General features: G+C 41.5%; 1 protein-coding gene across 1 annotated transcript in view; it reads left to right on the forward strand.

The window, feature by feature from the left end:
• The window catches only part of Kcnma1 (potassium calcium-activated channel subfamily M alpha 1), a 697,898-nt gene that overhangs the window by 503,149 nt on the left and 168,341 nt on the right, over nucleotides 1-26,408 (forward strand). The window contains 2 exon segments of the mRNA XM_035452632.1: nucleotides 1,115-1,184; nucleotides 7,586-7,741. Coding sequence (XP_035308523.1) covers nucleotides 1,115-1,184; nucleotides 7,586-7,741 — 226 coding nt within the window.

Raw genomic sequence — 26,408 nt, forward strand, 5'->3', positions numbered from 1 at the left:
AAATGTACAATGTCACTTCTGACAGGGTTGGTGATGACAAAAACCATAACTTACACGTGGAGAGGGCCTTTAATGATTTCAAAGCATTTTAACATCTGGTCTCCCATTTGCTCCTCATACCAAGCCTGTGAAGTAAACAAAGCAGGTACGGTTGCCCCCAGTGTCCAGATGAGAAGACAGGAACAGAGAGTCCAGGGATTTCCGGAGGGTCACCCAGTTCATTAGCACAATAGCTGTGCTGGGAGCCAGGTGTTTCCATTCATGGGCTCCTTACTTCTTCCTTTTGGCAGTGTGATTGACAGGAGAAGGGATGGCAGGGAAGGTTGACTGGTGGGGTCATCCAGGCTCAGTAAAAGACTGAGGGCAATCAGAGGGGATTTCCCACCAGATCACTGTATGTTTAGGGTGCTGGTGTTTAACTTGAATCAGTGGTCAAGTCATCTTTATGCTGTGGAAGGCAGAGTCTTTGATCATATCCCAAGAGTTCTGCTTAAAACTCACATTTATGAGAATGTCCAAAGGGTATGTGATTATAATAAAGGCCATTTGTCAGGTGGCCTGTTTTAATTGTTATCATTGGCTCGGGTGTTAACTGGACATGGGGCAGAGGTCTTTAGGCTGGGGAGTGGGGAAAATACAGCTCTCCAGAAGCTTAAGGTCTAGGCTTGCATCACCTGTATGCAAGCATCAAAAGTTCCATCTCAGTGCATTCAGGCTCATAGTCCATCTCCTAGGCATCACAGGAGTCCTTCACGATTGTTTTTAAGTCATAGTCTCATGTAGCCCAGCCTAGCTTTGAGCTCTGTAGTCAGGTCTGGCCTTAGAGTCCTGATCACCAGCCTCCATCAATCACGTGGTCCGGTTACAGTTTGTTTTACTACTCCTGCCTATCTTTGATGTTTGTAATGCCTAGTATACATACCAGAGTGTGCCTTGTCATTTCTTTTTCATGCTATTAATAACATATGGTGAGGGGAACATATTCTTTCTGTAACACAGCCCCCCTCGATGGCCCTGGTTGCTGACTTGACCAAGGTTATCTAATCAAATAGTCCTCCATCACACCCTGTGGGTTACACAGAGCCTGCTTCAGTTCTGCTTCTCTCTTTTTTAGAGTGATCTCCATAAAGAACTACCACCCGAAAATCAGGATCATAACTCAGATGCTGCAGTATCATAACAAGGTAGGTGGTGAGATGTCCAGTCCTAAAGTCATCATCGGAGCTTGCGTTCCAGTGCCTTCTCCCTCGCCATATACCCTCACACAAACATATATTAATATATGCATACATGTACACATGCCTGGGGCCTGGCAAAGACATACAATAGTTAAAATGTCCCTTTTCCCTAGAACCTTTCTTCAGGGTAATCAATTCATTTTTTCATGGTGGGTCATTGGGAGGATACCTTTGTCGCCTTTTTCTACTAATTCATTCATTCAGGAAGAAGCTATTGAACCCTTCGGTTCAGATATATTGATATGTTCTTAGATCCTGTCCATGCCTAAGTTCCAACAACTTGAATTTCTATGTCCTGCAGTCATTCAGCCAATATCTATTGAATACCTACTCTGTAATTAATTAACACTCTTCCTGATACTGGGGGAGGTTGTAGGATAACTGTGAAGATAAAATCTGATTTTGTGTCCTTAGAGACTGATCAAGTAAGGTGTAGAGAATGTACCAGATAAGCGATAGGATTTCTCTCTGTGTGACCAAGAGCACTTGAAGGAACATAATACAAGTTGAGTAGAGAAAGCAGAAGAGGGCTCATCCTCAAATTTGGAATGAAAAATATGCCCAGTTATACTTTGGAAAGAAAGATTGTACTTAAAACAGTGTTCCCAGTGTTACAGCTTCCAGTGGGGCCTGGTGAGAAAGAATGCAAGCATGAGAGAGTTGCTGTCACTGCAGTAATTAGCCCTAGTTGAAGCAGAGCTGAAGGGCTCTTATGAAAAGGCAGCTCTCCTTTACTTGGCTTGTGGTTGGGCTCTAGACAGCTTTGGAGGAGGGAAGGTAGCCTCTTGTTCTACTTGATATGGTACCAGTTGTCTTCTTAATGGAGCTTAGAAGCTGGAGGCTTCTCAGTACCTGGGGCCAGGTGTCCTGTCAGAATAGAAATAACTCCCTGCAGGGTTATGTGTGACAGCATGCCCCATCTTATAGGCCATATTCCTTACAAAACAAGCCATCAGGTGTCCCAGAGAAAAACCCATTCTGCCAAATGCCACCAGCACCATGCCATTATTTCTTAATTGCTGGCAAGTTTTGGCCCATTTTGCCGTGTGGAGGCCCATCAGAGGCCATTGCTGAGTGGGTCCTGCTGTCAGCGACTGGCCCACTGCTTGGAACTGCTGCCCAATGCCAGCCATTGCCCAGCCCTCGGCAGGTGGCTCTATTGGAAATTCTGTTACTCTCCAGCCAGTGGATTTGGTGATGGGTATGGAAGGTGACTTCCCTGTTTGTCTCTGAAAACTCAAGGTTGAGATAAGGGGGCCATTGGTAATTCACAGGCATCACCCTGGAGAAGTTCTTGATGTCAGCCTCTGTAGGTGGAAGGTGAATTTTATTAGCGAGGCTGTGACTGGTGACAGCTCCTGCTGCAAGGAACACTCCTTCTTTCATTTGTGATTTGAAATTTCATTTAGTGTGGGAGTGCTTTAAGCGATTGTTTAGATTTTTGGCTGAATTTAGACTGAATAGGAAAATTAATGTTGCATGTTTAGAAAGAGATGTCAGTTCCTTTTCTTCTCTTTCCAACGGGTGCTGATGTAGCATCTTCAAGAAATTAAAGAGCGTTTCAGCTGTGTAGTTCTTGTCAAACTCAAAGCATCTTGATTGGCCTCAGAGCCAGATGGTACATGGTCAGTATTCACATGAGTACAGCCACCTGAATATCTTGGACAGACTTTGCAGTACAATCATTCAGTCACTGTGGTGAAGAAAGCAACAGACCCATGATTATTTGCTTAAAACACATCTTGTTAGGAACCACCCCACTCACTCTACTTGGGTTCCTGGGTCAGGCAAAGTCATTTTCAGAATACAGTTACATTGGAAAGGATACAGTGATAGAGTAACTTTGACAAAGGGCATTTTCCTCTGTTATTTCACATCCCCCTTTAGAATAGGAGTCCTCTTGTCTTTATTATTTTTTAGGTCATTCTTAGTAGATTTTTGAGTGGACAGTTCTTCCCCCTGCTTGGTAATTTTTGCGGTTGCCTAAGATCACCTACCTTTCCACACACTCTTCTCCTTTTCCAACATTTTCTTCTTGTTGTGCCTTTTTCTCTGCACTCATCTGAGATGCACATAGAACTCCACTCACTTATACAGGCACTTAGGAGAGACCTGATGTTTGTGTGAAAACTATGCCACTGAGAACATATTCTGGAGGGGATAATGGCTCCCACAATTGGACACCAGGCTTGAAATAAAAACAATGTCAACTCCATGATGTAACGAGGGTGATATTCAAGAGCCTACAGGGATGCAGGGAAACTGCTGGCCTTGAGTTTGTCATCATAATAATTACAGACATTTGTGTCCTGTTTTATGAGTTTAAAAGAGCTTTGACATCCATTATCTCATTTAGTCCTCATTGGGCCATCTGTGCATTTTAGCATCCCAGTGTAACATCAGACTAACAGAAGTCAAAGCTCTATCCTAGGCAGACCAACTCTGGCGAGCACAAATCACAGTCACTCAGCAGCCAGCAAACTAGGACAGGATAGCCAACTGCCACCTTTTATTTAAATGGTACAGTAGCCCACAGAACCAAACTCTGGTTCCTGCGGGAAGAATGTGCTCTCCAAAATAGGTCTCTTTTTAGTGGCTACCTTTCACAGAGAGAACTTTTAAATCTGGCCATCTCTGAATGAAGAAGGAAGAGAGTGCATTGGCTGATTTAAAGCTCTTCAAAGACAGGATGATGCATGGCACACTAGACAAAAGCATAGTTCCTAATAACTCACCTGCTACTGTTCTTTTTCCTTGTCTCTGATCTGGAAACCAAGTCCCGAGCCCAGATGCTAGTTCTTTGAACATCCCTGTTGTCTCTGCTGGCTTGTGAGGCATAGTTGTGTTCATCATTGCCTTCATAACTTTCCTGTATCCATGATAAAATACCATGACAAAAGCATCTACACGAAGGAGGGTTTTGTTTCAGCTCACAGCTCAGGGCTCTGTTTATCATAGAGAGGAGGTCAAATTACCAAGAACCTGAAGTATCTGATTATGTCACATCCACAATCAGGAACTAGAATATGAATATATAGTTTCTCAAGCTCCCTTTTGCCACTTACACAATGTAGGATTCCAACCAGGGAATGGTGCTACCCACAGTGGGTGGGTCTTCCAATCTTGATTAACAGAATGCATGTAAGCCCTCACAGGCATGCTCTAAAGCCATTCTCCTAGATAAGTCTAGATTCTGTCAAGTTGACAGCCCAAGTCATCATAGGCAGCATTCTGCCATTCTAACAATGAGGCTTTGGGTTGTCTTTGTTTTCTTAGGCTTGTGATAAGGCAACACATCATTCTGGGAGAGACTGGTAGAAAGCAATGGATCAATTCATAGCCATCAAACAAAACAGATAGGGCTGACTGGTGTCCTGCCAGCTCTTGGAAGGCAATGATCTCAATGACCCAAAGACCTTCTATTAAACTCTACCTCCCAAAGGTTCCACTTCCTCCACCACTGTGGGGAAGAAGCTGTTAGTATGTGGTCCTTATTAGACATGGACTGAAGATGCAGACTACAAAGTACTGTTGTTATACTTCATCATTTTTGTTTGTTTGTTTCTCAGAGCATTTCTCTAAGGCTAAATATATAGTAAGAGAAGGAAGTATGACCAAAATTCATTTCTTCTGCCTTCCTAGGACAGCACATTTTCATATTCCTTCTCCATGAAATAAAGGGTGGTCCAGTAACATAAATGGAGGAGGAGGGCCTGACTAATGTTGGACCTGTTTTTTCAGTTTGTCAAGTTAGAACAAATTTGCCTCCAGATCCCTGTGTGGAAATGCTGGCATTTTTTTTTTTTCACCAGACCCAACTTCCCTCAAATGAAAGAGGATGAAGTTTCCAAAAACAAAGAATTTGAGTTCCTGGGTTAATATCCTCTCTTGGCTTCATGCACATAACCTTCTCTCTTGGCCATTGTCACTTCTATTTCACTTCCTGTCCCATGACTGTAGAAAACACAATGGCCAAGAAAGGAGACAGTAGAATCTGGAAATGAGCATGACTTCCTCCATGGGACACAAGAGCCCCAAGGCTTACATGCCAGAGCTGCATATTTTGCATGGCATGCAGATAGGGCACACTTTCTGCAAAATATCTATTGTTTGAAGATGTCATGGAGGCTATGTGGTGTCTCTGTAGGGACTCGACCACCCAGATCTGTTGTCACACACAAGTTCACTATTTAGATGTAATTTATCATTCTTCTCATATGAGTATTTCTCCACATGGATGAAGATCTTTTATACCATGCCAGGGATGCAAAGTGAAAAGGCTGATGTCTTAAGCCAGGGAAGAATGGGGAGAAAAATGGGAAAGAGGGTGGTATTATCTGTTGGCATTGAGTGTGTGATGTGCAGAAGACCCTGTGGTACTCAGTTCCACATGAATCACACTCCTCTGTGGCCCACACACAGGCCTGTTTTAACCATACTCTGGTTAGGGAGTAAGCTGTCATCTCTTCCAACAGTAACCACTGCTGGCTGGGACTGGAGACTGTCACAAGAGGTGGATTTTGCAAGCAGGCATTTCACAATAGTAGGGTTTCTCCAAGCAGAGCAAAGAGGCCTGGGCTCTGTTCTTTGTTTCTGCAGTGGGATATTCCATCCTTTTATTGCAACTGGCCTCTGTTGTTCTGAAAGGAAAGGGAAGGCTCTTTTGCTGTTCCCCATTTCCTGATGCATAAGGAGAAATAATTTCAGAGCTATAGTGCCTTGGCATGTATAAGGACTTAGAAGGACTCTGGGTTAACTTGCTGTACAAAGCGTGTTTTACTCTAACATCTTGGAAAAATGCTAAGTCTTAGGGATAAGGACTTTGTACTTTTTGTTGTTGTTGTTTTTTTTTTTTAAGTAACCATCTCCATTTATTGGATGTATTTCATCCTAAGAAAGTTCCTTTGTTAAACAAGCCAAAACCCTCTGCTTTCTTTTAATATATGCCAGGCCAGTCCTACTCTGGCTCCAAGAACAGAGTAGGGCATAGATAATCTTGACATAGCAGTACCTGAGACATTCAGATGTGATGACTACCCTGTCTCCCTGAGGATGGTGTCACCTGAATCTTGGACATTTCTGGCTCTTTTCACTGTTTCTCAAAAGAGCTTTTGCAGAATACTCCCCTCCTCTTGTCTTCATCAATTTTCTATGGCCATTATTTAATCGACCTTTTTTCCCTCTCTGATTTTGGCTACTAAACATGGATCAAATTCTGTGGAATGACTGTGGCCTGTTCACATAGAATGAAGTGTTCATTTCCTTTGCTCTGGAGACTGTTTGTAACAAGCAGACTTTGGCTTTATGTCATGTATCCCATGGCCTCTAATTGAGGTTTTAGATACCCACACACTTAAATACTATGTTCCTTTCTCTCTTTCTTTCTCTCTCTCTCTTTCTCTCTCTCTCTCTCCCTCTTTCTCTCTCTCTCTCTCTCTCTCACACACACACACACATTCTCTCTTAGATTTGTCTTCTTGTTTCAAATTTATATAATTGATGTTTTTGGAACACAAGCACTGCTGTCTCTGACATTCAGGCCTTGTTACTATCTTCTATTATTATTGTTATCTGTTAATTGCCAAACACTAGAGAACTTCCTGAATTTCAACTTTTTCACTCACTCTGTCATGTATGACTCCCTGCTGTGTGCTACTGGCAAATACTATTGTAAGCATGCCTCTGGGTCTGCAAGATGGGTCTGAACAGTCCATCTGTGAAAGACTACAAGATATCTGTGCTGTGGTGATATAGGGGACAGGTCCTTCACAGTGGTCTCCAGAGAAGGGACATTACCTTCCACATGTAGAGTTTCAGATTCTTCAGCTCCACCCAAGATCTACTTAGGCAGAAACTTAGCAGTGTGAGACCAACAACCTGTGTTTTGTATACATTGCAGGGCATGTAGGTGCCCATTCAAGTTGCAGACATCACTGACCTAGAATATTGAGAAAGCAGAAAAAAATCCAAGAGCACATAGACACACAGACATCTGGCAATCTGATACTACTTGAGAACCACTTTAAAAACAAGCTAACTAGACTTCTTAATAATGGGGGCTGGTATGTCTCACAAGAGAAAAATCCTCTCTGGGTTGAATCTGGCTAAATAGCAAACTTGAGAGGAGGATGTGGTCCTGGTGAGTGTAGAAGTAACATTGCCAAGAGGCCACAGTCTGTTGGATAGAAGTGGAGATCCTAGCAACAGGCCTCAGATCCAGGCAGAGGGAAGAGAGGATGAGTCTGGATGACCCAATGTCCTTGGACAGTGTGGTAGTTCCCAGAAGAGATTTCAGACCCTCAGACAAGGAGCAGAACAGGGTCTCATACCTCTTGTTATTCCCACAGGCCCATCTGCTCAACATCCCCAGCTGGAATTGGAAAGAGGGTGATGACGCAATATGCCTCGCAGAGCTCAAGTTGGGTTTCATAGCCCAGAGCTGTCTGGCTCAAGGCCTCTCCACAATGCTTGCCAACCTCTTCTCTATGAGGTCATTCATAAAGGTAACGTCTTGTCTTATTAGAGCACATTAGCCTAGGATTCCATTTGTCGTGGGGTTGAGTAGAGCACAGCTTAAACTCAAAACAGATCGGCGGGCTTTAACTTCTCTGGTTGAGGAGAAATTCCTTGTTACAGATTTGGGAATGAGGCCAGCTCCTTTCAAAATTATGTTTTTATTTTTATTTGGCACATCCGTGGCCATTAAATGATTGTTCAAAGCACAATCCTCTCTTTTTTTTAGATAAACCACATGTTTATCTATCAACAAAGCCTCCGCTGTTAAAACAAAAATATGATTTATATACATTCCATATGGCACCAGAGTGCCTAAAGAAAAGAATTATCATTTTCCTCTTTTATATCAAGTGGCTGGTGGACCTCTCACTGTGTGGATAAATGCAGACCATGTGTTTGTGCTGAAGCCCAAACCCCAACAACATAATTCATTTATTTACTTCTGCACAATCAAGGAGGCCAGCAAGGCTGACATGCCATGGCTATTTGAATGGAGAAAGAAAAGATGAACCGAGTCTTCACCCCAAGAGACGTGCAGTCTGGATGTGTTCATCTCCCTGTCAGAGCTCACTGGGCAGCCACTCCTAGTCTCCAGATGGCTGCTGGACCAACTCAGGGAGAGAGAATGAGCCCACTCTGTTCTCCAGGGCCCAGATCCTTGAGTGCCTATGAGTCTAGATTCCTAATTGAGGAAGCTTCTGGAGTGTGGGCTTCAGCAGTCAAGGTAGCACAACACATTTATGAACTGTGTTACTTAGGGCTGGGATGTCTCAGGACTCTACCCTTTGTACCTGTGTCATTGGCATTATTTAGCCAATAGGTAGTTCTCATAGAATGACATAAAGAATAACTTGTCTTGGCCCCACTTCCATGCTTGTAGCAGTGCTTGCTCATAATGAATAACACTTTGTTTTAAAATAAGTTCTCTTGTGTTTATTTTGTACCCATAGACCTCAGCTCAACAGAACTTCAAGTTCAAACCCACTTACAAATAAAGTCACTGTGTGCCTCTAAATGTCTTCTTTAATCCAGGCTGTTTTTGTCCTATAGAGATGAAACTGAGTGCAGGCAAAATGAAAGTAGCAGGGAGGTCTGGGGGCAGTGTTTAGGGATGGGACACCAAAGCCAGATGTAGCCATGTGTCTCCCAGGAATTGTCTGTTCAATCCAAGGAGTCCAGACCTAGGCTAACGAACTGTCACCAAGAGAACTGCCCTGGCTCTTTCAATGGAGCTCTGGTGATTTTCTTCCAGCAGAGGCTTGCTCACAGGACCCAGCACATGGTCTGAGGAACTGGGTTCTGCTTCCTTGTGTTGATGTGACATGGGCCTTGGCAGAGCCCCACCACAGATGGGGCCACTTGACATGCGTATGTTTTGATTTTGTGGTGCCTGCATGGTAACTAGATCTGCCTGTCAAGAAAATTAATAAAATGGATGTGACACTGATTCTTCAGTGTTATTACCAGCAGAGAGAACTTCTGCCTGACTTTCCTCGGGACCCTGACGGGCCTCACCTCTAAAGCCAAGGACGTCCCTTCCAGCTCTACTAATCCCATTGCCAAGTTCCTATTTAGGAAGAGCCTGTGGGAAAGGCTGGACCGGGCCCTGGTATAACTGAAAACACATTTCCCTCCCAGGGTTATATTACTGCATTATTTCTGTTCAGGGCCAGCTCTCCCATGTTTGGAGGTAGCTTTCTGGATATGACCTTTTAACATAGAGGTGGTCTTTGTGTTAGAATTTGCTAAGGGCATAGCCTACAAATAACATGATTTCCTTTCCTACATTATAAAATTTAGAATAAGGACCATCTTACTTAATGCATTCCCCATTCTATATTGTCATCTACGTGTACTTATCCCACAGTCCTAGAGCCGTAGCCTCTTTTAGGACCTGGCGAAAACCCATATTGTTATTCTATCCTTGGTGTGTTTTCTATATTATTGCAAAGCACTTGCTTGTTTTGTTTGTGGATGAGTGCAGGTGAAGAAGGGAATCTGTAAATGGAGTCTTGTTTACAGAAATCACTTCCTTCCCCAACCCCGCACCCCATGCTATGGTAGAGAATTCACCAGCACTTCCACCTGGAGGAGGCTTTGGCAATACTTCATCCTTTGGGAACACTTAGTGTTTCTGGAAAGCCAAAGGGAGATATGAGCTCACCTTCTCCCTTGCCTGGGCAATTTGTATCTGTTTCCTAGTTCTGCAGAATGTATTATATTCTGCTTCTGCTTGAAGAAGAAAGATAAACAAGACTCCAACAGTGTGTATGGGTGACAAGCAGAAGCACAGTGTCTATCATTGGGGCCTTTTATTACATATGGGACTTATAGTCCAAGACCCAAGCTGAAGATCGTAAAGCTTAACAGAAGAAAGAGGTGTCACTAAAATATATATAATTTGCAAAAGGGGCCAAGACTGGAGATGAGAAGAAATAAATGGGAATAATTACTTATCCCTCTGCCAGTCACTCTCAAAGATCCCAACCAAAGGCTCCCAACCCATTACTCTCTAAAATGTAGTCTGCATTTGCACTTTACCTCTGAACTGACCTAAATACTTTTGGAATTGATTGATACTTTAACCTGCCTTTTAGGAGTCAAGAATTCCTTAACTTTGGTAATTATTGTAGAAATTTTTTACCACCCCCCCATGGCTATTCATCCTTAATTTATTCCATTCATGCTTCAATGTATTCTCCCTACTGTTCAGATGTGCTGGTATTTATAAATCCACACTAACCATTCATCTGATACATTTCAGAAACAGGTTGGTATCCAGGGCTCCTAAAGCTCCTTGGCTGTTTGCAGGACAAGATAAGCAGTTTTTTTTTTCAACAAGGACTCATTTTTACCCTTGATGTCACTTAATCAGAGCCAACAGATGTTCTGGTGCCTGTGACTTATCTTCTGGCCTGGGACATCCTGTTTACCCCCACCCTCTGATCTCCTTCCACTGGCCTCTCAGATTTCAGGGAGAATCTCCCTAATGTCTTCTGGAAAGACCAAGACAATGGGCTTGTTTAGCCTTGTCTGCCATCACCTCAACCCGGAATAAGTGGGCCCCACTTTAAAACCATTGATTTTGGAGTTTTGTTTTTGTTTTTTAGTCTATGTAGTTTCAACTTCCTGTTCAGTCTATAGAGTTTCAAGTTGGGCCTTGACCCTCCATTTTGATGAATTGAGCTATTATTCTTACTAGAAGAAACTATTCTTAGACATGATGAATTGTGCATTTGTATACATGCTGGTTTCTTTATGAAACTGATTGACTCCTGAAATTGCTTCTCATTCAACACTGAAACTTCCAATTAAGGACATTAAAATAGGTCTCAAAATTGCCAATTATTTTAACTCTGCTGATTTGCCATTTTACACACACACACACACAGTCTCTCTCTCTCTCTCTCTCTCTCTCTCTCTCTCTCTCTCACACACACACACACACACACAGAGAGAGAGAGAGAGAGAGAGGGAGAGAGAGAGAGAGAGAGAGAGAGAGAGAGAGAGAGAGAGAGAGAGAGAGAACCCTGCAACATGCCATGTAATGTGCAATTTCTTTGTAAAGGAAGCAGTTATGAGAATGGAGGAAATATATAACATTAGTGTGGTGGTTTAAAGGAGAAAATGTCCTCCTTGGGCTTAGATAGTTGAACACTTGGTCCCCATTTGGTGGTACTGTGTGGGAAGGTTATAGAAGGTGAAGTCATGCTGGAGAAGCATGTCACTGGCTTTGAGAACTCATAGCCTCTCTTACTTCTGCTTCCAGCTTTGGCTGCCATGCCTGCCTATTGTTGCCATGCCTCTCCATCATGACAGATTTCCCCCACCAATGTAAACCAAAAAAATGCTCCCTTTTACAAGTTGTCTTGATCATGATAGTCTGTCATAACAGTAATACAGTGGGGTTTGATTTTTTTCTTGTAATCCCTGGAAACCCTGAGTGAATTTTACTTGCTATTGAGCACAGCAAAGCTTCCTCTGGTATTCGTTATAAGCCTAAATGGGGAAGCATTGGAAGAGTTTGCTTCATACCCTTTACACTGTTGACTAACTGGGGTAACCATGGCTAGATACATAAACCATTTATTCCTTATTGTTCTTAATACACAGTGAGGTCAACTTTCATCAATACATAGTCCTGGCACTAAATGTAGTTAAGGAATTATGGTTTTTATTTTTGTTTTGCTTTTGAGACAGGATCTTACTATGTTACAAAGGCAGGACTTATACTGTTGGGCTTAATCTGTCTTCCAGCTTCATCTAGGTATGTGCCACTATGCCCAACTAAAGTGAATCATTTTATTGTCTTTAGTTTAGATTATATTTGCACACAAGTTGGTATTTGTACAAGTATATGTATAAAATGACATGTATGAAAATAATCTGGTTTAGGAGCTGGAAGTAATAAGACCTTTTAATAATTGCCTAGTATATGGAATTCTAACAACTTTCAAAACCTTGAAGTTAATACTTTATGTTATTTTACTTTTCTAATGCCCTACCCAAACTTGGCATTGTCATTAGCCAACTCACTTTATGGGGGCAGACACTGTGCAGTAAAAGAAGTGCAGGCAGTAAGAGAGCAGGTAGCTTAGAATTGACAAACCCAAGGAATTGGTTCCAGATTTGTCTTTGAGGATATCAAAAGGGAATAAAGGATCAGATTATTCCTTAGCAAGAATAACCACCAGACTTAATTTCTGGGCTTCATTTTATGGAAACCATTGATTCAATAGAGATTCCAGGGCCACATATATCCCAACACACATCAAGTACAGCAATGTGCTTGGAAGCTCTGGTAAGATTCAGGAAGAATCTGTTCTGATGGGGAATGGGCACATATTTACATAGTCCTATCAATGAGTCTTGTTCACCTTTCTCTCTAGTCAGCTCTGTAAGGGCCAGAGTCACTGCATCAGACTGGTTCGTTTAGATTAGACTGTGACAAGATCAAGAATTAACTAGACTGTCAAGAGGACTGGCTTAAGAAGGTCCTCCATGAAAAAAGCAAGTGTACCAGGGCTCTCTGGCCCAACAGAACCAATTGTGTATGTGATGTGTGAATATGTATGTAGATCCATATAGTCTTGTATCATATAATGACATTTCATTCAGTGGCAGACTACATGTACAGTAGGAGTCCAATATCATGTAGTGATGCCATTCTCACCTTGGTTTGTATAAGTACATACTTTCAAGTTACATGATGAAATTACCCACTAAAGTCTTTTTTACTTTTGTACATATCATTAATCAACACATGCCTCTATCATCTATTTATCTGTAATCAAGAAAGGGAGATATTAATTACATACAACAAGATGATGCACTTGGCATGAAAGCTGAGTCACAATGTCCTCACTGGAACTGCTGGAGAGCTGCAAGGACAGTGTCAATCAGTTAGAGGTAAGGAGACTTAGTTTAAGTTTCATTCCAGCTATAAAGTCAGGAAGAGACCCATGCCCCAGTTCAAGACTATAAAGCAGAGAGAACATATTTCTAATGTCTCCTAGTTTGTGTTCCATTACAGCTCCTGGTGGTCTGGATATGTCTCAACCACAGAGGGATAGTTATCTCTTTTACTCTACCACTTCAAATATTAATGTCATCCAGAAATACCTTCACAGCTATGCCTAGAACAATAACTAAATATGTGGGACCTTCATGACCCAATCAAGTAAGCACATACAATTAGCTATCACAGCAACCTGCTCTTACTTCCTGATGAGCAGAAACTCTACAGTATCTAGGTCAGCATGCCAGAAGCATATCTCATCCTTGTGTGGGAGCGTGAGGATTGTCAGGATCTCTAGTCAGACCAGAGTTGCAGCTGATAAGGCTGGGATCAAGGAGAGAATGCTAAGAAAGTGTTCTGCTCAGACACAAACCCACCTAGTAGAAGATGATGATTTACAAATATTGTTGACTCTATTACCTGTGGGTGATGGCACGCAAAGCACAAATGGTTTCATGAGAATTGGGTGTCCTCACGGATTCTCACCTCTGGAAAGCAGTTCCCATCCAGCTATTCCTACTTCTTTAGGAATATGAAATGTTTTAATATCATAGATTTATGCCTCCAACTACAACCCAGCAGTATCGATGCAGCTGTCACTCAGCATTCCCTTTTGAATGCTGTATCTCCTCTCAAATTTGGCATTTACAGAATTGAGTCTCTATTCTTGTCTGTGAGCCTGCCCTGCTCCATGTCACCATTCACAGCTGACAATGCCATCCTTCCTAATACTCAGCTTTTCAGTCATCTTAGACGCCCCACCCTCCTCAAGAATGATTAAATTCAGCATGCCACCTTGATTGGACTTTGAAAATAGTCCCTAAATCTGAGTACTTCCCACCAACTTCATTCTTACTGCTAGATCCAAAGAACCATCTTTTAGAAACCAGCCTTCTTAATGCTCAAGTCTAGACTCAGCATGTTTTCTCAATCTTTCCAAAAATGAATCAGAACATGTCAACCTTTTGCATAAGACTACCCAAATCACCCAATCTCCTCAAAAGCAAAACTGTAGCATTATCTTCCAGTTAATAAGCAGCCAGGTTTCTGTGATCTTGCTGACCCCAGTGTCCTGAGTGCTATCCTGAACGCTATGTCTTCACATCCCCTTTACTGGTTGAGGATTTATACTTGCTGTGTTCCCTCCATCTAGAATGTCCTGCCCCTAAGTAGATGCTTGACTTTTATCAAACCCTTCTTGGTTTTTCTCAAAATAAGAGTCTCAGTGAGACAATCTTTAAAAACATCAGAATGGGTTTTTCTTTGTAACAAGATTAAAAACAAACTTTTAATTATAGTATGCAAACAGAAAAGGATATTTGTAATAAATGTTTAATTTATTAAATATTCATCAGTTCACCACTTCCATGTATCCAGGGTACAGATTAAGAAAGAGAAAATTATTGGTACCCTAAGAATTCTCATTTATTTTCTTTTTTTTTTTTTTCATTTATTTTCTAAGCTAGGCACTGGCGCTGTTTCTGAATCATCTTGTAGAGAATGTTCATCTCCACTACATTGAACTCTCCACAATCTATAAAGGTTGTACCGTGCCTCTTTGTCTTTTGTTTTGTTTTGGCTTTCTTGTGGTGCTCTGGACCAAACCTAAAGCATGCACATTCTAAGTAGGCACTTTGCCACTAAGCTACACAGCCGTTTTGTTTGTTTTGTTTTGTTTTTGAGACAGAGTCTTATTGTATAATTTGGGTTGGTCTCTAACTCACAATCTTCCACTTCTGTGTCCTGAGTGCTGAGGTTATAGGCATGCACCAGTGTCTCCCACAGTACACTGTCTAGTAAAGGGGCACTTGATGTTCAGTTGCTTCTCTGGCAAGATGTAGGACAATCAAGAAGAAACTAAGTTTAGAATATTTTCTGGGGCTATAGGAGTTGCTTATAGGGTAGATGTCACATATCCCCATGTTCTCTAGGGAGGATATAGATGTTTTCTCTCCCTAAGTTCATAAATTTTCCAGGTAGTAAAACAGCAGAATTGTACTTTAGAAATTTACGTTACCCTAGCCTGCATACTCCATACACACAAGTCTCCTTCACCCTGCTAGCTTTGTCTATGTGCCGGCCCCACCCATAGCATTTTTTCCTGTTTGTTTCTCTTTTCCTTCTTCATAAAATGGAGGCACTGTGAAGCCAGGGCTACTTGCTGGAGCCTCACTGACTAGCTAGCCATAGAATCGTAGCAGGTGCGCTCAATCAATGTATCTGGAATAAATGAATGAACGAATGGACTTCAGCTTAGCCTAGCAAGCCTGTGTTTCAAATAGCTGGGTGTGGGGCCCAGACTAACAGGGACTTACAATTTCGTACGATTTGGGTTCTGAAATGTCTTCCTCTGCTACTGTATGTGGTTCACTGGCCCAATTAAAGAGCTTCAGCTCAGTGTAGAAGCTTGAAATGCAAAGCTTTATAATCCTTGGCAAGGCTTGCAGAGAAGCTGGTTAGATTTGGTTATAAACCATCTTGACTGCCAGAAAATATAGTCAGTGTGTTGTTTAAATTTACAAATCAAAATAAACACCCCCAAATTGAAATACATTTGCTAAATCTCAGTATCCCATTTGGACCAGATTGATCATGCATCCTTTTATTCCCCTTTCCTACTCTAGTCTCCTTAGATCAGAGGCCTTGCCACAAGATGTTGCCTCCTCCAGCATCACCATCACTGCCCACGATCTCTCACGCCCAACTTAAAGTTGAGTAACTTCCATGCAAACTAGTTCAAATAAAGAGAGAAGTAATCCATGAGCTATTAAGAGGGATTCCATTCCCCTATGGCCCTGGTAATTTCTAGAACATTGAATTAAGGAGTTCTCAGACCTTTACAAATTCTCAAGGCAAACATTATTAGCAAAGAGAAGGCCGTGCAGCATGTAAGAAGATTGCCAGAAAATGTCAATGGAACTTCTGAATAAAATAAAAGAAGCTTCAATTCTCTCTCCATCTTCCCCCACTCCCTCCTTCTAACATGATTAGAAAGTCATTTCATGTGTCTTATGTGCTCGGTCAGTCAAAGGCAAACCTACATGATTGATGGTGACAGGCAACACATTTAACTCATTATTCTTTACTTTGCAGCAAAATGATTTGTGTAAACTGTCTGCCTAGCATTAAAGGTAAAACAAACTTAGAAACCCCAAAATGTTATATTTTCATCTAATATTTTCCTTTTGGTTTTATAGCTGTAATCGCATATGGATTCTTTTATTTAGCTCTTGGCGTGGACTGAACAAAGGGGAAGGCAGGGCAGAAAGATTACATAACACACAGAGTCCGTGCTCAGGGAGTGTGGAGCCATGAAAGCCACAACAGTCAGGACATAATGTGACAACCTCATCATCTGCCAGGATGTTGTCACTGATGTACAATGAGGAACATCTCCTTGACCAAGCCTATTGACATTCAATGGAGCCCTTTCAGAAACTACTGGCCTTTAATTAATTGCAGGTGTTCTTATATACAGCGAGACATCACAGGCTTTGTCCACCTGGCTTCCCTGCTCATAAAGCTATCTCCTCTTTTCTTTCTCCTTCTCCCCTCCCCCACTGTTAGTAATAATTCAAACTAGAAAACTCTAAGTACTACATAAACAGTTAGGAATATAACCTTAGATTCACTTAAGTCTGTTGGTTAGTGACACAGCCATAGCAAGTGTGAGTCCATGCAGAGCAATGAGAAGGAATTTAGAACTTTCTGTCAACTACTCCATGCATCTGGGAGTATAAACACAGGGGTCACCACTGAATTAATTCCATAGGTATTTTGTCATGAACTGTAGATTTATCTGAGTCCCTCTGGTTTGCATAGCCCTTTTGGGATTACAAGTTTTACATTTTTTTTTATCATTTACTTTTAGGTTTGGGTGTGTGTGCCTAACTGTGTTAGCACCAAGTGCATGTTCACACATTGCCCACAGAAGCTAGAGAGAGGAGAAGATAGAGTCTCCTGGGGTTGGAGTTGCAGGTGCTTGTGAGCTTCCTGTGTATGGGTGCTGGGAACTAAGCACAGGTTCTTTGCAAGAGCAACTAGTGCTTTCTAATGCTGAGTCATCCCTCCAGCCACAAGACAAATATTTTTACTGAAATTAAATTTTATTTGACCAGAAAATGACACGTGGAAAAACCTGACAAGCAAAAATAGCTAAGATCTCTGACCAAGAGAAAATGCCTTAAGGTCGGTCTTTCTTTGAGGGGGAGATGTCACTGAAGATTCTCACTCTGGGCTGTCCAGCTGGTTGGGGAATGGTAGAGCCAGGGCTATCACTTCACCAAATGGTGCTAGCTCATTTCTTTACCCACTAGTATATACTGCTTCTCCTAGAGAAGTCTTTATTGCAAACACTGCTCAATGTTCCATTCAAATCAATAGCTTCTAAGAACAGAAATTACTTTGCAATATTTGCAAAATTAGTATCCTAGATTTTTCTGTCAATTCTAATGCAATCTAAAAATTAAAATAGTTCTCTGATATAGAGTGATGGCCCCACATTTAAGAGTACATGCTGCTCTTTCGGAAGATCTGGGTTCAGTTTCCAGCTCCCATATTGGGCAGTTCAAAAAGGTCTGTAACTCCAGTCCCAGGGCATCTGATGCCCTCTGGCCTCTGTGGACACTGTACTTAGACGGTATACATACAGGCAGGCAGGCTCACACACACACATACAGAAATAAAATTTCAAAATAAAATAATTCTCAAAGGTAGGAAACGAATATTCTTTGCCCTTTCCTGTGTGGAACACTAGTGTAACAATGACCCAGGAAAGTGTCTTCTGAAACTATGATGAGAATATGGAAGGATTTGTTAAGTCAAGTGTTTTAACCAAACAAGAAGGGATTTTGGTATTCTTTTTGTTCAGGGGGGAGTAAGAATGATAAAAACCTTAGTCCTGACCATCTATATAAAAGGTTAGTGCATCAGAGAGCAGCATAGGAGGCTTCCAGTACATGCAAGATGACAGGAAATGGGGAGCCAGAGCCAGAAGGGTTAAGTAGTGTAACAAAAAAGCAAAAAGGAAATTTTCTAGGAGGAAAAAGTTATGTCCAGCCCTGATCCTCTCAGATCTCTTCTGTTCGTAATAAAAGAATCTGAGTGACTCAATTTGGGGTGAAGCTGTGAAGTAAGAAATCCCTAATGTTAGTGGAGAAATCTGCTTGTTAGACCCAGCATTTCTTTGGCGATTTTCCATTATAGGGAAATCCTTAAGGAAGTGGTCCCACAAAGACTCGGGAATGGCTACTCTTATCCAAGTCCAATGCCACATATTTTAACACATATGTGTAGGGCCATGTATCACCTCACTACAGAATGCAGAAAAGTTTCAAACCCATACATTCCCTTACGTTTTGCTCTCACTTTGGGTCACAAAGTAAGACTCACCAAACCCTTAGTCTGTGAGGCAGTGATACGTTCCCTTTCAGGGCAGTTCCATATTTTCTGGTGAGTTGTGCTGAGAATAGATTCCTTGTGCTTCAGAATCTTTTGTTTTGTTTTGTTTTGTTTTAGTTCCATCTAGGTTGTTGCAGGGATCAAGACATCTTTCCTTTTGATTACTGAATGATAATAACCTTTCTATGGACATACCAGAGTTTATCAATTCATTCATGGAAGAGGGACAGCAAGTAGCTACTCCTGGGCTTTTTTCCTTTTTGGGAGGATGTAGGGAGATCATAATAAGAGTTGACACAAATGTTTGTATGGGAGTTTGTATGAATAAATGCCTAGAAATAGAATTGCTAGTTTATAAGGTAAATTGCTGTTTAACTTGAAAAGAAACTGCCAAACCATTACCCATGATGTTTATACCATTTATATCCCTTCAAACTGAACCCCAGTCAAATCATCCTTTTTTTTAAGTTGCTTTGGCTAGGATTTGTGTCACAGTTGTGAGATTAGTCCTTATAAAATATATAGATTAGTAGTTATGGTTGATAATTAAGACTGAGCTAGCAAATAAGAAATCCTAGGTATTGGCCAACAGCATTGCAAATGATATAAGACTCTGTGTGTTATTTGGGGGCCCTAACGTGGTGGTGGAACTCAGGCAGCTGGCAGAAAGAGTTATCCTTACATCTGTTTATCCTTGTTAATTTTCCTCATTTTAAAGAATAGTTATGGTATCTTGAATATTTGGATTATAAGATGACCCTCCTTTAATGAAATGAAATGCATGAAAGTAAAAAAAAAAAAAGAATAGGTCAGATATTGGTTTCTATAGGCACTAAACATTTTATTTTGTAGTGCTTTGTTGAGAAGGTCTATCTCTCCTCTTCTTTGGGCTAAGGTTCAGAACCAGAGCCTCAAATATGCCAGGCAAGTACTCCACCTCTGAACTGTATTCCCCCACCCCAATGCATATCTTCTCCCTTTTGATTTCCCTTTTGACGTACTTATGGGGTGTATAAAAGTTACTTTCTTTTATATACCCCAAAAGTAGGTCATTTTAAAAAAGTCTATTCTGTGAATCTTTGTTCATCCATTGGTTTTATTAAACCATTTATGAGTAAAAAAAAAATAAAACAGCGTCTTTGGATTTGGTCTTAATATTTTATTAGTTGTTTTCTGATTGATTCCTGTGTTTTAGCACTCTTCTTTCATGTCTTATTTGAGATTATTTGGATATTGCCTTGAAAGATATTTTAATTAATTTATTAGTACAGTTAATAAATGTGAGACTTTATACCCATTTTAAATAATGGCACACATAAGCATTACATGTCTTGTGTAGTCACTATATAGATCAGTCCTGCAATTATTAGTGACTGTTTTTTCCCAGAATTTTAGTGCCCTATTTTATCTGTGGTATTTCTCTAACATACTTAGGTTACAAAAATTCACCTGTTCATATGTAATATAGGAACTTTATCAGTCTAATCCCTTATCAACTCCATTATCATGGTATTGAGTTGTTCATTAGGCCCTTGGTAATGTTGTACAACCTATCAAGAGTCAAATGCAGTCTTTCGTATTTATCGCATTGTTTATGATCTCTAGGTTTCTGTATTTTGCTGGTGGCCCAGCTCTTCTCCTGTCATTCCCATTCTGTCAGCTTTGACAGTGAGTTCTGTGCAAGCCTTTCTGAGAAGCTGACACTGTCCTGCTTCGCCTGAGAGGGCCTGTAGGTCAGCCTCATTCCTGGAGAACATTTTTGGTGGTGATAGAATTCTATGTTCACAGTTCTTTTCTTCCAATGCTTTAAGAAATGTTCTTCTTGCTTCCTTCATTTCTGATGAGAAGTCCCCAGTCACCTGACTCCTGTTAGCCCATAGTGGTAGCTGCCCTCTGGATCCCACCAGAGTTTCTGTTGTCTTTCTAATGTGCTTTGACATCATTCTGTGTCCTTCCTGGTGAGGTTTACTGAGATTCTGGAAGTGCTAGCCTTGTCTTTTGGTGAAACTGCGTCTCATTCTTTCCTGTACCAATCCTTCCCCTTCTGCTCTCCTAGCATTCATACATGAAAGATGGAACTTATTTTTATATTCCACAAGACTCAAACTTTCTGTTTTAACCTTTTTAATCTACATTCTATCAAAATCATCAAGTGGATATTTTAGTGTTAGTAGTTTTCAATTCTGGATTTTCCATTTGATTCTTTACTAACATTTATTTATTTGATGGTTTATTTAATCATTCATTAATGTGTCTCTGTGTGTATGTGCATGTGTGCATGCCTGTGCACAGGTATGTACACAAAGGCCAGATATGGCACTGAGTGTCCTTTTCTGTCACTCTCTACCTGTTTTCTTTGAGACATAGTCTCTCCCTAAGCCTCGAGCTCACATTTTTTTAATAAGCTGGAATGTAGTCTAAACAAAATCCCCCACAATCCTCTTGTCTCTGCCCCTTTCCAATATTTTGCATGGGACATATAGCTTGTTACATGTTGCTGGGATTTGAACTCTAGTTATGATTACATAACAAACATTCTTAACTGCTGAGCCATCTCTCCATCAATCCCCAATTCTTGTCTTTCTTTACTAAGGTTTTTTGCCTTTGTTTGTTTGTTTTTACAAATGTAAAAACATTTAGAACATTTCTGTGAGTGCTGTATTGCCTTGTCCACTCATTCCAGTATCTTTTGTCATGGAAATACTGACATCTGCCAATTGTCTTCACATGAAAGCTGAAATTTGTCTTGGTTGTTCTTACTCTTTTTTTTTTCTCCATTTTTTTTCAAATTAGAAACAAGATAGTTTTACATATCAATACCAGTTCCCATTCTCTCCCCTCCTCCCCTGCTCCCCACTAACACCCTACCTATCCCATACCCTTTCTGCTCCCCAGGGAGGTGAGGCCTTCCATGGGGGATCTTCAGAGTCTGTCATAGCCTTAGGCCTTCCCCCGTGTGTCTAGGCTGAGCCCATTCTTCTATGTGGAATGGGCTCCCAAAGTCCATTCCTATGCTAGGGATAAGTACTTATCTACTACAAGAGGCCCCATAGATTTCCAAGGCCTCCTCACTGACACCTACATTCATGGGGTCTGGATCAGTCCTATGCTGGTTTCCCAGCTATCAGTCTGGGGACCATGAACTCCCCCTTGTTCAGGTCAACTGTTTCTGTGGGTTTCACCAGCCTGGTCTTGATCCCTTTGCTCATTACTCTGGATTCCAATTCAGTTCAGTGTTTAGCTGTGGGTGTCTGTCTACCTCTATCAGCTGCTGGATGAAGGCTCTAGGATGCCATATAATTTAGTCATCAATCTCATTATCAGGGGAGGGCATTTAAGGTAGCCTCTCCACTGTTGCTTAGATGGTTAGTTGGTGTCATCCTTGTAGATCTCTGGACATTTCCCTTGTGCCTGATTTTGCTTTAAACCTTTAATGGCTCCCTCTATTATGGTATCTCTTATCTTGCTCTCCTCTTTTCTTCCCTTGACTCAAAAACCTTCCTGCTCCCTCATGTCCTACACACCCCTCCTCTTTTCCCCTTCTCATTCTCCTAGCTCCCTCTCTCCTCCCCCATGCTCCCAATTTACTCAGGAGACCTTGTCCCCTTTTCCATACATGTTCTTACTCTTTATTGTAGCCTAGACATTTTTATTATTTATTAATCTCTGAATATTGTTAAGTCTTGGACATCATCTAATTGAGTTTGATTTAGGCTACAAGTATTTTTCCAGACTTCTGTGTATTGTGAGTTCCAGCTTTGTTTTTTATTTTAAAACCTTAGCTAAGCTGGTTGGATCAGTCCTGTATCAGGCTGAGTGGTGATTTAGTTCTCAAAGCTGGCATCTGCTGTGAAGAGCAGGTTCTTCCCAGACATATGTAAGTAAGTCTGTGAGTTCATGAAGTTCTAAGGGGCTGTTTTTCCAAACTCTTTCTCTTTGATTTCTGCCACACTTCTGGATTCCATGTGTCCTTCCTTCCTTCCTTTCTTCCTTCCTTGATGGTCTAGCCAGGAAACAGGTGAGCTTTTGGATAATCTGCTTTGTGTATACTTCCTATATCCATGTCTGCATTTAGGGTTGACTAGTAGAGAGACCAGAAGCACTAGGGCTTCATTTTCCCTCTCTTAAGACCAAGGTCTTATGGAAGACTTTCCTTCTTCCTTTAACCTTCTGTCTAGGATTGCCACACCTGCTACTGTCCCCTTTGAATGACTTGGGTTCAGGGCACAAAGATAAGTAGATGGTAAGAATGGAAAAACAACATTGATTTCCTCCATTCTCTCTGAGTATGAGTCATTCTCTTTTTTTGTTCCTAGAGCCACAACAAAGACTTCTAGAGCTTTCTTTGTCCACAGTATGTGACCACTTTCAAGTTTTGAATTGCCTTTAAGTCAATCCTGGACTTCTTTTACAATCTCTTCTCTGCTAAGGTTCAGAGGATACCAGTGGAAACAATGGCTTTGGTGATATTTCCAACTGTAGTCTTCTTCCTGAGCCTCTTCCTTCCTAGTGTGTATTGCTCAGAGTCTTGAAGTAGCAGCTAAAGTGTTTTTATCTGGGACTTACCATGGCATTTAGTGCAAGTAGACTGTGTTTACTACATCTTACCCAATACTAGGAACTTACCAGTCTCTTTACATACTGATCTTGCTTTGTCCTGTGCCTCTAAAAGAACGAGAATGTCATCTCTTTTGCATTGCCACCAATACTACCTATTCTAGCATTCAGTAATCATTCTCTTTGGGGAGAGCTTGAACTAATCCACCTTTGGCCAGAGGCTGTGAATATCAAAAGATGATAAGCTCCTGAACAGGCAGCAGCAAGATATCTTCTTGGTAGAACAATGCGAGATGGCTATTTCAACAGCACACCATTTGGCTGACTTAGAGGAATATTGGGGACATCACTAAAAAGGTGCCGAGATCAATTTAAGCATCCATCTGCCATCTTGAAAAATGGCATTCCATAAAACCTTTCAACTGGGGATATTTTTTGTAGTTTTTACCATTAACTGCTACATGTGTTTCATGGCAGCAAGAGTGATGCAGTCCTCTTGGTTGGTGTTTCAAGTTCATGGAGATACTGATGTCCTGTCTTGAGGACTGTAGCCTATACACACTAGCGGATGGAAAGTGGATGGAATTAATTATATGAGTTAGAAATACTACTTCTTATTTTTCCCACATCCTGTTTATAGACAGGCTCCTCTGACCACTGAGAAGTAGCATGCCTCTGTGCCCATTGAACCTGCTGTATAAGAGGTGTTAGTGTTCATTCTGCATGCTGGTTGCTTTCCCAACACTGTGACCAAATACCCAACAGAAACAAACCAAGACTTGGCTTATGGTTTCTGAAGGTTCAGTCCCTATTTGCTTGGTTCTGTGTGCACAGACAGGACTTAATGGTGGAAGGAACATACTGTGGGGAAATGTTCATTGCATGGCTGACAAGGAAGCAGATGTTACAACAGGAAGTAACTATGGATGATACTCTCCCAAGGGCCCTCCCCCAGTGATATACTTCTTCAGACAGGCCTCATAGCTCAAAGTTTTGACAACCTTCCAAAACATCCTCAACATCTGGGAACTAGGTGTTCACCAACATGAGAATGGGGTGATATTTCATATTCACACCATCAACAGTCCTTCTACAGATGTCTGTGATTATTCCTAGCTTCCATGTTTATAGCAATTGTCTTTTTATTTCCCTTTTCTTTCATTTCTTAGGGGCTTTGCTTTGCTTTCTTGTTTCAGCTAGCATTTATTTGCTGATGAGAAGGCCAGTTCTGTTACATTATTTTCCCCTTTCCTTTACCTTTAGTAGATTAGCAAAGGAAAGATCCATCAAAGAAAGAATACTTGGTACTTGGTATCCCTTTCAGGATGGGATTAGGTATCCAGCCTAACAGTGATGAGAATGGCTCATCCACAGGTCTCAGTGCATATGTATCTGTTTCTCTGTGCATATATATCTGTAGATCAGTGTGTTATCCATGTTTATGACCATAGCCCATACCCATCCTGTTCACTCCTGCTTGTGACATGTGGGCCACTTGGCTGGCATGCAGTGAGCAAGGGATAGGGTGGGAATATTGCCAGACTAATTTAGGATGTGGTTTTCTGTGAGATTTGGGGTGCATTATTCTGTTTCTAATCTTTAACTGTCTGGCAAAAAAGAAAAAGAAAAGCTAAAGGATGGTGAAAAATTAGCAATGCACACAAAGCTCCCAACCCTTGGTCCATAAACCCTGCCTTTCTTAGGAGCAGATGACAGGTCCTATTTAGGTGTGTCCTTGCAATGACACCTAGTCTCTACTAGGTTAGCATTGAGTCACTGGAAGGAGAAGATAAAGGACAAAGCATGATATCTAATTGTGCTCCAAGGTGGCATAAAGCATCTCTACCTATAATGCTTACAATCTTATGTCTCCAACATTTTTGTAGATGACTGATCTTGGGTGAGGTCCTTTAAATTCTCTGTGGGAAGGTACAGAGTTGGCAGGATTTTCTGAGTTCATTTTCTCAGCCAGCAGCATGGTTCATCAGCCTAAATGGCACCAGTTTCTCAAACCCCTTAACCTTTCTGCCAGTCCCCCATCTCCTCAGGTGTTCATGATTTTATCTGTGTACTAATAGGTGAAAACAAGACATATCTGTTGGGCTTTCCCTAAGTCTCTGAACCAGTGGAGATTTGCTGAGTGTTCTTCCCCCTCTGTTAATGAGAACCCCCCAGCAGGTGCAGCCACTGGCAAGGGAAAATAGCTCTGTGCTGAAATAAGCCACCTGCCGAGAACTCAGAGAGGGGTGGGATCTCCCATGCCCCATCATTGAAATACATTATCCACTTGAACTTGCTCCTGGGTCCAGTGAGCGTTGGGGGTGTAAAATGAGCCCCCCTTGCCAGATCGGATCATCACAATTCCTCCTCCTCATCTCATGAAATGCCAGCTGCATAATAGGGGCCAGCCTGGCAGTTCTCTGGGCATACCGAACTGTAACATATGCTAACACCTCCCTAGAAATGCAGCAAGGAGGAGAAAAATACACTCCTCAGAACTTTCTCAGGAGGCATACGTTCGGTGCTTAGATGGAATATTCCAATAAGCTAACTGGGATGGGAGGGTTGAGTCGGTTTTATCCAAGAAGTATGTAGCAGTAGATATTTTCTTCCTTGCTTTCTCCCTATGAGGCTCAGGTTGGCTGGCTTGCAAACCTTAGCAGAGAAGAGATTGTAAAAGAAGTCCAGGATTGAATTGTCAGAGCAGTAGAGGCTAAAGTTGCTGACCAGAGCTGTCTTTTTAATTTATTTTTTAAAATTTTACCTAGTATTCAGCCTCCTCTCAAAATGGAGTCAAACATGTTTTTAAGAAATAATAATGTTTGAGAACACAAGCTATGGTTGTCAGTAAAGTGATGTGTACCTGGTTCTAGTCCCTGGAACCAAGTTTAGAAAGGAAGAAGGAAAGAAAGGAAGAAAGAAGGCTGGAAAGATGGCTCAGCAGTTAAGAGCACAGGTTTTGTATTCCAGAGGACATGGGTTCAATACCCAACCCCAACATGCTGACTCACAACTGTATGTATCTCCAGTCTTGGGAGTCCAACACCATCTTCTGGCTTTCATGGGCACAGTGCACACAGAGTACACAGACATAAATCCAGGCAAAGGGAGATGGAAGACACATGGTAGCACATTTCTGGGGAAGTGGAGATACTGAGGCTTAGTGACCAGCCAGTCTG

Source organism: Cricetulus griseus (genome assembly GCF_003668045.3).
Source record: "Cricetulus griseus strain 17A/GY chromosome 1 unlocalized genomic scaffold, alternate assembly CriGri-PICRH-1.0 chr1_1, whole genome shotgun sequence".
NCBI lineage: Eukaryota > Metazoa > Chordata > Mammalia > Rodentia > Cricetidae > Cricetulus > Cricetulus griseus.